The sequence below is a fragment of the Lissotriton vulgaris genome, unplaced genomic scaffold (assembly GCF_964263255.1).
Source record: "Lissotriton vulgaris unplaced genomic scaffold, aLisVul1.2 SCAFFOLD_1620, whole genome shotgun sequence".
NCBI lineage: Eukaryota > Metazoa > Chordata > Amphibia > Caudata > Salamandridae > Lissotriton > Lissotriton vulgaris.
Window position 1 is genome coordinate 530,939 of NW_028253485.1, and position 13,302 is coordinate 544,240.

The 13,302-nt window shown below is 44.4% G+C and overlaps 1 protein-coding gene across 1 annotated transcript; it reads right to left on the reverse strand.

The window, feature by feature from the left end:
* Positions 1-11,498: 11,498 nt before the first annotated feature.
* On the reverse strand, positions 11,499-13,055 carry LOC147660955 (uncharacterized). Its single transcript, XM_086951411.1, has one exon. The coding sequence runs from the start codon at positions 13,053-13,055 to the stop codon at positions 11,499-11,501; it is 1,557 nt and encodes a 518-aa protein (XP_086807537.1).
* Positions 13,056-13,302: the final 247 nt, after the last annotated feature.

Here is a 13,302-nt window from a genome sequence, read left to right on the forward strand (position 1 = left end):
AGACCAGGGGTCAGTTTTAGTCAGACAATACAGAACTTGTAACCCTCCAAGACCTTTATGGAAGCATCACAATATTGGCCTAAAAAGGCATTAAATACAGAAGGTACCAAAAGTGCCACTAGAAACAACAATCAGGCCCATGTAAGTGACGAAAGACCTAAAAGTTAGCAGCGACAAACACAACAGATGGCTGACAGAGCTACAATTATCGAATATAGCTAGTTGGCGAGTGCTACCACCATCCAGAGCTCCAATCCATGATATACACTTGTGTCACTAAGCTGTGATGAATAAACAACACAAAGGCATTAATGAATAAATGCTCTTTAGTAACAGGACGCTATTTTTGCACATTTACCGTTCGTAGCACTCTACTTCATTGTGACATATTTTATAGTGTTATGGTTATTTTCAGTAGGACCGAGTTAAAGTACAGACTATTCTAGTTACCAGCGTTTCACAATCATCAGCAGCATTAATAAAAAGTGACTGCAATAGCATGGTCACTGTGAGTTGGCTCATTATCTTGTCCTTCATAAGAAAAATGATAAATTTCCTCCTGCAATAGCGAACATGACATCATATTTTTTTTATAAGATTGGCAGATAAATGAAACACATTACGTTTGGTATTTTACAATGTGTCTGGGGTTAACATCAGCTAAAGAGTGGCGGCAAAAATGTATTTTGTGACTACTATAGATTTTTTTAAAGTGGAACTGCCCAGACAAATAAAACAGTTCAAATATCTCTATTATATTCATATTTGGGGAATTACAGTTGAGTTGGTTTTAATGATTTTCATCATAGATTAATAAAGTGAGCGGGCAGTAAAAGATTATTTAGGAGAGGCATAAAAGTCTTCAAACCATATAAGAATCAATAAAGCAAATGAAACGAAAAATGCACTGTCAGCATTATATTTCATTGAGCATAAATCTACATGACGTGCAGAATGGAAGGTGAGAAAAGAACATAGCTCTCGACCTACACCTGATGCAAATATCTAGTGCAAAATTCATGGGCTCTGCTACCACGCTGCGGTTTTGCTTCTCAACCAATATGTGATTTGATTACATGGGTTTTGCATTTCCAAAATCCAAGAACTAATAACAAAAATGATCGAAGATGTACAAGCAAGAGCAGGAAAAAAAGCATGGCGAAAATGTTACTTCATAAAATGTGTTTACATATTTAATTGCATATTACAACCCACTCCAAACTTATAATCGGTTGTTTCTTTGGACTTCCTCTAATGTTCAGCCCTGCGTTTCTCTCTTGTTAGGTTTTACATTTTGGTCATTAAATAAATACAAACATGATTTGCTAATACAAAAACGCGACTAACTACTACGAAATTTCAGAATAAGGCAGGAAATAATTCAAATATATAAGGAAATAATTGGATAATAATATTGTGTGAGGTAAAATTAATGTTGGTTATGAACTTAAATAACTGTGCAAAACAAATTGATTCAAATTAGAATGTAATTGTTTAACAACGTTACAAAAAAACTAGTAGCTTGTGCAGAAAAAAAATATATCAAAGTAAGTGTAAATCATAAAATTAGGGCCCAGCTTCACAAAGGTCTTTCTTCCGGTTAGCATAACTTTTGTAATCTAATCTGACACTGAACCTTTTTGGGAATTAGTAAACCAACGCTAACTCGTACTATTGTTGGTTTGTATGTGAAAGTAATTCAAAGCAGCATTAAATGCTGCCTTGCATTACTTTGCATCTAGGGGACGAATCAGGCATATTACCAAGCAATAGTGATAATTATCGCTAATGCTTGGTAAGAGACACAAAATTTATCGCTGAGCTGCGGTGATATTTATCGCAGATAAACCTTGGTATTACCAGGGTTTATCGCAAATGCGATTAAAATCATCCACAATGCATGAATATCGCTGAAAAGTCAGCGATATTCATGCATTACTGAGCTAATGCTCTTCGCCTTGTTATCCATCTCCCATTGGATAACATGGCTAAGAACTGCTCAGGGCAGGTGTTAGCTTTTGGAGATATTCGCGCTTAGCGCGAATATCTCCAAAAGTTGGTAATAGGAGAGAGCGATGTTTGCGACTGTTTTCAGTCGCTAACATCTTGGCACACCCACTTTGCATGTCATTAGGGATAAATATCACTGACATGCAAAGTGGGGCCCAAGATGGTCGGTATCTCCTACTAGCTGTCGCTAACTGGTGTTAGCGACAGCTAGGTAATAGGGAGGTAATTTTATCTCCGCTTCATTGGCTTTTAAAGCCAAAAAAGCGGAGATAAACCCCCTTGATATTATGCCCCTGAATTTCTCCATTATTTTCTGACTTTGCATGTGTGCTACACTGAGCAGCACACATACAAAGTAGGAAAGGCTTTGAAGTATGTCTAGGCACAATAGGGCATATTATCAATGGGGTTTATCTCCGCTTTTTTGGCTTTAAAAGCCAAGAAAGCGGAGATAAAATTGTCTCCGTATTACCTAGCTGTCGCTAACACCAGTTAGCGACAGCTAGTAGGAGATAGCGACCATCTTGGGCCCTGCTTTGCATGTCAGTGATATTTATCACTAATGACATGCAAAGTGGGCGTGCCAAGATGTTAGCGACTGGAAACAGTCGCTAACATCGCTATCTCCTATTACCAACTTTTGGAGATATTTGCGCTAAGCGCGAATATCTCCAAATGCTAACACCTGCCCTGAGCAGTTCTTAGCCATGTTATCCAATGGGAGGTGGATAACATGGCTAAGAGCATTAGCTCGGTAATGCATGAATATCGCTGACTTTTCTTATCGCATTTGAGATAAACCTTGGTAATACCAAGTAATCCATTCAAATAACTACTGTGTTAACCGGTTCCATGCTCATGACGGAGCCGCTCCGTCATGAGCCGCGGTTGTGCTGTGCTCATGACGGAGCGGTTCCGTCATGGCCCTGCCGCCGCCGCTTGCGCGGCGCGTTCTATTGAGCGGGCGGGGCCATGACGGAACCGCTCCGTCATGAGCACAGCACAACCGCGGCTCGTGACGGAGCGGCTCCATCACGAACAAGCGAGCGCCGCTCGGCCCCCCCCTAGCGCTGCGGCGGAATTGCCGCCGCAGCGAAGGGGTTAAGGATTTAGTGTGCTGTTTTAACCCCTTCGCTGCGCCCGTCGACCAACGGCTGTCGCGAGCACTACCTCCATAGTGCTCCCCACATCCATTGGCCGACGCAGCACTGCCCACTTAATCAAATTTCCGCACCGCAGCAGAATTTGTGATGCGGTTAAATCACAACATATCAAGATCATAAAAAGGCCAGTGCAGAAATGTAGGCATGTCTAACAGTAAGGGGCTTATTTACAAGTCCTGTGCTCTTCCGGTGTATCACTTTTTGTGACACTCCGGCGGCACGGAGTGCAGACCAAAACCTATGTGGGAGCGCAAAGCCACTTTGTGGGGCTTTTCATGGACTTGTAGATATGGTGTAAGCCAGCACGAGTCATTGGGTTGCCTTACGCTTCATCAGGGAGGCATTCCATGGGCATTGTGGTGGGTGTTCCCATGAAGCTCCATGGGTTTGGACGCATTCGCATATTTACAAGGATCTGTAAACCTGAGAATGCATCAAAACTGTACACCTCTGCAGCACAGGCATAACAGGGAGAAATATGTTAATTTCTCCTCGTTTTTAACTTCTTTTGCAACACACATAGAAAGAGGAAAATGCCTCCATGGATTGTTTTTGTGTAGGAAGGTGTTCCTTCCTGTACAAAAAAAATCCTGGCAACAACGCAGACACCCTTGCACCAAGGTGAAAGAGTGCCTGCGTAAGTGCTAAGCACTATATTGTGCACAAATGCTGGCTGAAAGGAAAGGAATGCACTGTATCTAGTAAATACTGTACATTCCTGCCCTTTCAATTATTCGGCGTAGGCCAGTGTAGCAAAAACTGTTGTGGCTTTGCCCTAAGCCAAATCATTGTAAATGAGGCCCTAACTGTAGTTTCTGTACTGCAGAATGTACATTCTCTTTGAGTATCTGGATGCCTGTGCCTTCCCTTCCTAACAGCACAGCATTGACGGTGGTGTGCTCTCATGCACCAAAGGAGCTGCTTATACGGTTTTGCTCCTGAGTCAGTATTGGAGCTGCTATGTTGAAGGCAACGTCAATTTAGCTTATGGTAATCAACTCTGCTCTCACTTTTAAAATGGGTCTATTGTTTCCATGGGCAAATAGGCAAAGGAAGGAGGAAAAAGAGTTGTTCGTGGATTTCTTCATCTCAGGTTGGAAGGTTGTGGACAACATGTGGTGCCAGCTTCTATTTGCTGGAAGGAGGCCCAGGAGACACTTTGGCTGCATAAACATGCCAGGATGAGGTCCATTTCCTGTTACAAAAAAATAAAAATATCTTTGCTCCTTGAATAAGAATATGTCTTTTTGAGGAATACATAGGTTTAAAACCTGCAACTGTCTTCTTTGACAGCCAATATAACCCTGGGCCAATAACATGAGAGGGGGACATTAATGGCCAGTATAGTCATGGGCTATAAGGCTTTTATAACCTTGTGCTCCTTTAAAAATGCTTCCTGCAAGACACGATAATTTAAATACCCTACCCTTCAGCATTTATAAGACTGTATCTGTCTGCTTTAATTGTTACTGCTGTTTATTGTTTAGTTAGAGCCATACCTGCACATGCCTAGCACTAGCTGACATAAAATATTAGCAGGAGCTTCAAAGGAATACAGTGTGAAGTTTCCTTTGGCTTCTGCCAAATTGTTTCACTTCATTTGAAAAAGCTGAGGGAGAGGACAGCACTGGAATAATATTGCATTCCAAAGTTTTATTAAACTGTTATCGTCTAAATAGGTGCATTTAGTTTTTCCACTTTTTATGCACTTCCGCTTGCAATCCATTTGGTACTGAGACCTTCTCCATCTCCACCATCTGCAATCTACTTATTGCAGAGCAGTTTTGTTATGTTATGTTATGTTAAATTTAGCTTATAAAGCGCGCGTACGCCCATAGGCTTCATGGCGCTGTAGGAAGTTTCCAGAGCATAACACAACAACAGAAGGACCACTTAGAACGTCTGAGGATAGGCTTCTCTAAAAAGCCAGGTTTTAAAGGCTAGTCTAAAGGCTAGAATGTCCTCGTGTGACCTTAAAGAAGCTGGCAAGGAGTTCCAGAGGGATGCAGCAAGAAAATGAAAGGAGCTGCCGCCCTGACGTTGTTTCCTAACAACCGGCACTGTGAGCAAGTTTTTGTGGCCAGAACGGAGGTTGCGGGAGGGGGTGTATCTGGCAAGCAGGTTGATAATGAATTTGGGGCCTTTGCTTTGTAATGCCCTAAAGATAATGCAGCCGGTTTTAAAAGCCACCCTCTGGGCTACCGGCAGCCAATGCACAATATTCACACATGCATGTAGAATATCCAATTCTGTCTGCTGTTGTAGGAATGAGAGTGTAGCCCAAGATTTCCAAGCCATTGTTAAATCCTATTAACATCAGACAATAAATCTTTCCACATTTAAGCCACACTGAAATACCAAGACTGGCAGAGTTGATGTATTTTACATTTATGCTAGTGTATTTGTAAAGAACACTGTAACCTGTGAGGATATCCTGGCACTGAGCAGATGTTTGTTCTAGCCTTGCCTATGGTTGATTGGTTGATTGAAAAGCAAGGCGTTTATCTTCTGACATAATTCAAGAAGAGAGGAGGGGGCTCTGATGGGTAAGGGGAGGCCATTCCACACATTAGGAGCATTGTAAGAGAACGCCCATCCTCATAATCTGTTTCTGTGTGTTCATAGGATGTATGCACATAGTATTCTTGAGGACCAGAAGTGTCTGTGTGGTTGATGGAAGGAGGTGCAACTATTACTGTAGGTGAGACCTTAGTTGTATAGCACCTTGAATGTGTGTGTGACAAGTTTGAAATGAGGCAGTTTGTGTATCAAGTACAAGTGAAGCTCCCTGAGGTGTGGTGTGATGTGAGTTCTGTGTGGGAAGTTGATGTTGAGTCTGGCTGCCGAGTTCTGAATTGTTTGTATCCTTCTAGTAAGTTGCTTGTTGATCTAGGATAGAGAGTGTTCCCGTTGTCCAACTTGCTGGTGACAGTGTTTCTAATGTTGATTGGGAGCCATTTGAAGATCTTCCTTAGCATCTTCAAGATCTGGAAGCAGTATGCAGTGATGTGAATGACTTGTGGTTGTGGGCCCGAGTTTGGCTGGTCACCAATTAGACTTCCATGGTGAGGAGCTCCTGTCGAAGATCACTATTTCTGTCCTGTCAGTGTTGAGCTTGAGACAGTTGACTTTCATCCAGTTAGCAGCAAAAGTCATGCAGGCAGTAAACTTGTTTCTTGCATTGGAAATCTTGACCAGGAGAGAGGGTATTTTGTTGCATGTTGTTGGTAAAGGAGAGGATGTTGATGTTTTGTGTGTGGATGACGTTGGCCAGAAGGATGTTATATGTGTTGAAGAGGGTGGGACTGAGCGATGAACCTTGAGGCACTCCGCAGGTGAGTTTGCTTGCATCTCTGAGTTCCTCTGTGTACCATCTGGCCTGCTGTTGGGCTCTTGCTGTTGGTTGCTTCCTGATACTTATGTAAACTGCTCTGATACCTGCGGGTCTAGCAAGCGCAATATAAAACCTTTCAAATAAAAAAAAAATAAGTTGCGCTTAAGGGGAGCAAGGGTGTTGGTGCATGCAGTGATCGAGCTGTTGAGGTTCTTGATGGCTTTCAGCAACCTGCTGGTGTGCTTGGGACGGTGAGTGGAGAAAATGGAAACCCTTTCATCTTCTAAGATTCTTTTCCAGGGACGGTGGACATGTCCTGTGGTGATAAGTCTGGTATTCCATGTAGCTGATGGGAGTGTCTGTATAGGTGGGGCAGCTGATGGTACCTTTGAATATTTTGGTGACTCTACTTCTGGGCTTGCGCTAATGGTCTTGCCTGGTGATCTTGTAGCCAGTGGTGATGACTTTATATGAAATATTGAGATCCGTCTGTCCTGACAAAGAGCGCTGCTGGCTTACTTTTTCTCAAAATTCTGCAGCCTACTACTCTTCCATTTTCTTCAGTTTTCCTCATGTAACTTACATCTAAATTCAGCCTGGTAGTTATATTACATGGCATTTTTGGCTGAACATTTGCAGCAAGAGTGGGATCAAGTAACGGATTCTCCAAATATTTAATCTTGTAGTCTAAATGCCTCCTGACTTTCTTTTCATTTCCTGTCTTCCATACCCCTAGTTAGACAAAACATCCCCTTAAAATCGCCTTATGCAATTACCAAATCAGATAAACAGAAGCAGAAGTTAGATTTATCTGAAAGACTTCCACTGACTTAATCTGTAGAGCTAGATTCCCCTATGTTCCTATCTAGAATCCACCTAACAGTATCTGGTACTACTTTAGATAGGTTGAGATTCCAATACAAAATTGGTGGTATAGATATTCTGCACTTAACCACTTAAAGAATACATAGGTTCAAAATATTTAATGTCAAATGGTGCTCAATAGGTAAATGACACCATTCCACCAGCTTGGTGTACAACATATATGGAATAATTCTTCATATAGCCCATAGACAATAATTCCCAGGTAACTCCAAAGTCTTTATAGGTCTGCAAAAGTGGAAACAGGTCCACTTATTGTTGATAATTCAATGGTCCAACATTGTTTGCACATATTGAAGACAGCCAACATGTGTTTAGTCTTTAAATTACTTTTCCAAGGCTGTTGATAAGAATGAAGATACATATAAATATGTCCTAGTCAATAAAGATAGTGCATCCAGTGCTCCTCACATACCTCCATTTAAGAGCAAATGTATCATGAGAGACAACATGTCCCAAGACCATAGCTTCAATGACTAGACCAAACAAAGTAGAACTATTGAGTGATCTACTATAAACTGACCAGTTTCCACTTTTGCAGACCTATGCCGACTTTGAAGTGCTCTGGGAATTATTTTCTATAGGTTGAGATGCAATCAAACAGAAACATGATGAGACAAATGTGCAGGTAGATACTCTGATCCTTTAACCCTGCCTCTGATCTCTTGTTTAGTAAATAAAACATAGTGAATTTTAGCAAAAATAGCTGTAGATTTCTTAATACACCGAAAGTCCACACTTGTGACCCATCCTCGCTCTCCTTATATCAGAAAGCCCAAGGGTTTTTACAATACTTGGATGTACCTCGAGACATATACAGGTAATGTGTCTTGAGGCCGTATCTATCTTGAATAACACCTTGATATGCGGTCTGATTAATGGTTGGTTGCTAGTTAAGCATTATGTGGAAATATCAGTGCTGATTGAAGATATGAATCTCGACGTACTGTTCTTAACAGAAACTTGGATCAGAGCCGAGGCGGTAAAAATAGGATTTGCCTACCCCGCCGGGTATAAAATCCTGTACAACTCAAGTAAAGAGGGCAGAGGAGGAGGGGTTGGAGTGATCTTCAGGGAGGAGCTGAATTTTGCTCCCCTGAAGGTTGCTGAGGTATCCAGGATTGAACTCATAGGGTTTTTGTTGTAGGAACCTAGAGGCAGCCTGTTTACGGGAATGGTCTGCTATAGACCCCCAGGGAGTGCTATCCAGTATCAATCATGTTTAGACACTATCATTAATGTATCCCTAGCGCACTCCACTCCAGAATGATTATTCTGGGAGATTTTAATTTGTGGGAGAACGGTGACCTGAGAAATTATTTGAGAGATTTGAATTATACATGTGCTAACTTTAGCCTTCAACAACTGGTCAAATCCCCAACCCATTAGCAAGGACACACTCTTGACCTGCTGTTTGTTAGTGTTTTGGAAACCGAGGTATTGAACATTATTCCTCAAAATTCGACAGACCACTATCTAATTCATTTTAAAATTCAGGCTACCTGGTCTGTGGGACTATTCCAAATCTCCAGCGACCTACTGGAAAGGTAGGAAATGGGCGAAATTAGGTAGGACTGGTGCCCTTTTAACACCACCCAATGTTAATCTCTTCTGTGCCACTGCTACAGTAGCGGAGAATTATAACATCTACCACAAATACATCAGGGATGCTTTGGATCAATTAATCCCAATAAAAAAACTAAGATCTAGAAACAAAATCTTAGCACTATGGTATAATGACAAACTGAAACAGTTACGCTTACTATGTAAAAAGTCTGAGAGGAAATGGAGGAAGAGGTACCTAGAGGTGGACGAGCTAGATTTGAGAGTGACACGGATTAAATACAAGGTCCCTATCTTAGAGTGCAAAGCAAACTTTTACACCAACTCTATCTTACAAGCCTCTAATGGGACTAAAGCACTTTTTAAGATAATCAGGGACATCACCGCTCCAGCCTGCTTGGGCAACAAAGTGGTGGCCTCACAGAAACTGTGCGACGAGATTGCTTCCCACTTTTTGGATAAAGTGGCGAAGATTGTTGGTTCCTTTTTGGATAACGAAACTGTCGTCCAGGTCTCTGATCTACAGGCGGTGGAAGGGGATTTGGATCAGTTGTGTACCCTGGATAGCTTTCAGATCTTTACTGATCTCACTTTTAACATTTTGGCGCAAAGCGTATCCTCAGGATCTCCCCTTGACCCCCTGTCTCAGAAAGTATGGAAGACCTATGGCCAAATGACCTTTCCCTGGTTACGACAGATATGCAATCAGTCCCTGGAAGAAGGCTCCGTCCCGGAGGGATGGAAGCAGGTGGTGGTGACGCCCCTGATTAAGAAGCCCTCTTTGGATCTGACAAACCCGGCAAGTCTCCGTCCAATTTCCCTCCTTCCCTTTCCAATCAAAATCATGGAAAAGGCTGTAAGCAGGTCTCTATCCTGCTTTTTGGAGGAACATCATCATCCGTTAGATAAAGACCAGTTCGGATTCCGGGCATGGGACGGGGTCAGTTCTGTCCACCATAATGGATAATTTGCGTATGCGGGCCGATAACGGGAATGTCACTGTCTTAGTGCTTCTCGATATGTCGGCCGCATTCGACACAGTGAGCCACTCAATCTTGCTGGAGAGACTGGAGAGAATAGGGGTGAAGGGACGGGCCTGGCAGTGGCTGCGGTCTTATTTGACAGGGAGACTGCAGGTGGTAACCTTGGCACCGTTTGCATCCTGCAAATCACCTATAGTCTATGGGGTACCGCAGGGCTCTGATATTAGCCCTATCCTTTTTTACATTTATTTGCAGCTGCTATTTCCCATTATTAAATCGTTCGGGGTTGACTTGGTCAACTACGCGGCCGATAGGCAATTGGAGTTCTCCATGGAAGGAAAACATGCAGTCTCCATGGATACGTTCCAAGTGGGTATGCGACAGGCCGCAGATTGGCTGAGGAGGAACTCCCTGCAGTTCAACGGAGGGAAGACTGAGGTGTTATACTGCTCATCGGCAAAGCTGCTTACGCATATACCGGTGGAGTTTAGGCTTACCCCCGAGGAGGATCTGCTAGCTCCGGCCAGTATGAAACGCAATCTGGGGGTCCTAAAAGATAAGAACCTCCAAATTGAGTCACAGGCAAACAAGACAGCTAGCGTGTGCTTTGGCCTGTTGCATTTGCTGCGATGGATACTTCCAATTCTACCGAAGGACGTGCGCTCCCTGGTAGTAAGCAGCACAGTGCTGAGCAGACTGGACTATTGTAACTTCTTGTATCTGGGGCTGTGGAAAAAAAGGTAGGGCTGATGGCCTTTTTCAAAGTTGCCCGGCGCTAACCGCCTCTATACCATTCTAGTTACCAAACAAAGAGGCAGGCGCTGGAGACTGGAAGGCAGGAAACAGAAGTTTTATTCCGACGGAGCAGAACACATCAGATCAGACAACAAGGTATCGTTTCGAGGTGCTCTAACAGCCTCTCTGAGGCTTGGCCTTTTATACACTGGTTTATGGCATGTGACCATCCTTTATTACAATAAAGACATTATGAAGACATCCCCGGAATCCCCGTTTCCGCCAATTCTTTAGAATGTGTGCGCCTGATCGGATCTCAGGGGGTGGGGAGGCCATGATCAATAGTAGCCTCTTTGAAGAGGGGCGACTTTATACAGTAGGGGCAATAAACTGTATCCTCCGGCTAGGGGATGGCCTGGGACCCGTGCAGACAATCGGGCTCGGAGGAAGGGGTCATCAAAGGAGAGGTATTCATGAAAGGAATGGTCCGCGTGGACAATTGAGCGTAGAGGGAGGGTTTATCAAAAGAGGGGTGTTCATGAAGGGAAAGGAGGTGTTGGTCAGGCGCGGGTGTGACTCCCAAGGACAGAGTCATGCGGAAGGGGGGGGTTTATGACTTATGCATGTGAGAGCGGGGGCAGCCAGGGTGTGCGGGGGATGCTCGCAGGGTCAGGGGAGCGCGCTGGCGATCGATCGTGAACAGGGAGACCATGGTACCTAAAATGGCTGCCGTGCATATTGTACGTGAGTGACTAGATGGCGCAGATGATGTTCAGTCCGCAAACTAAAATCCCACAGTCCTCCCTTTCAACATATCTCGCCAACTTGTCAATTCGGATCTATCCCCATAAGGCCACGTATTTCCACCTCATAGAGGGGATTCATATGCTCAGTTCTGAAGTCCAAAGTCTTAGGGCACACGCAGTTAGAGATCAGTACAAACAAAGATGGCAAGCATTGAATACCTAGGCAACACCCACATATTACTACAACCGGTATCAATATAAATGTAAACAACCTCCATCCCCAGTCCTTCAAAGTATCCCAAAACCAGCTCCCAAGCGACCATCCTTCTTGCTCTTGGTGAACCTCCGAGGAAAGTCTATGGAGGTGTTCAATCGCTTTGTAGACTGAGGGCGAGTTATCTGGCACGTAGGTGCAGCAGCTAGATCCGATGATGCGGCATGCTCCTCCACGGTCGGCGAGAACCACATCTAGAACAAGTCGGTTTTGAAGGGCCACAAGGCGGACCGCCTGAAGCTCAGCCGTGTTGTTAGCGAGGATGCCAGCAGTGATGTTGATGGTTGTTTCTACTGCCTGGGTCAGGTGTCGGATGGCACGGCTGTTCGCCATTGGGCCCCAGAGGGGAACAAGTCCCTTCACTGTATCCAGGAACTGTGCTCCAGTGGAGTCGGCTTGTCCAATGTCACTTGCGCGTCTCTGCCGGTGATGGTTAGCAGATGCTACGTACGTGGGGGGAAGAACGAAGGCGATGTAGCAAGTACCCCTCCAACCTTTCGGGAGCCAAGTGTACGCTTTGGTGCCACAAACAAAGTACATATTCGGAGAGGCGACAAATGAGGGGGGATCAATTGAGTCCAATGATCTGGTGATGTGGCAGGCACTGTGACCCACCAGCTGCGTTCCCAGTCCTTCGATGCACACAAGACCTGTGACGTTGATAACGGACAGAGCCACAGTCAGAGTGGCAGCGGTTCGCTTCCGTAGGTAGGAAAAGGTGGGCCTAGCTGGATTATGGAGCACCTGCATTTCCACCCGCTCTTTGGCAGGGATGTCCATATGGAAGGCGGAACCGGAGGGCACGGGGCAAAAGGGAGCAGATGTCCTTCCGGTTTTGTTCAGCCAGAACCCATAGTAGAAGTGTGACACTGTCTGACCAGAAGTGGCGTTGTCCTTGTGGCTTTCTTGCATGAGGATCAACCAGGCAAGGCAGGAGCCATGAACTGAGAAAGGAGAAGGGATGAAGGGGATGGAGTGACCGGTGGCATGTGGGAGCAGTCCGCAGATCCAGCAGTTGGTGGCATTTGCAGCAAGGTTGTGCTGGTGCAACAGTTGTACAAAGGAATTGTTCCAGAACTCCTTACGCCTCTCTCGGAGCTGAGGTGAGAGGGAGATCAGGTGATGCTCTTTCATAGTGGTTGGCTGTGCAGTGGTTAGCAATATCTGATGTGCAGGTGTGCTTTCCTCCAAGATCCAGAAGGAAGTCATGAGGAGGAGGCAAAAGAGGAAGACAATGAAGAAGGCAATTGTCTTTGATTTGTGCATATTGTCAGTCTTTGGGTTCCTGTAGTGGGTATTTCTGGCTGCTTCCATCATCTTCTTATCTGGCGCTTCCATCATCTTCTTATCTGGCGCTTCCATCATCTTCAAGGTGCTCTGTAGCAGGCAGAACCACAGACTTTGTTTAGCTTCTCTCCGGGTAACCCTTGGTGGTGTTTAGGTCACCGTTCTGAGATTTAACTCAGTCCGTCTACTTAGCCGAAGCTCCCTCCTTTCGACGCAGGAAATACCCTTCCCTGGATGGCACAGTGGGATCAGGGAATTTTGCAAGTTCAAGTGCCTCGGTATCAGGATAGCAGTTCAGTGATGGCCGATCCTTGTTCAAGAGCTC

Excerpts from the sequence above, each read along its gene's own strand:
- LOC147660955 (XM_086951411.1), bottom strand. The coding sequence starts at position 13,055 with ATGATGGAAGCGCCAGATAAGAAGATGATGGAAGCGCCAGATAAGAAG.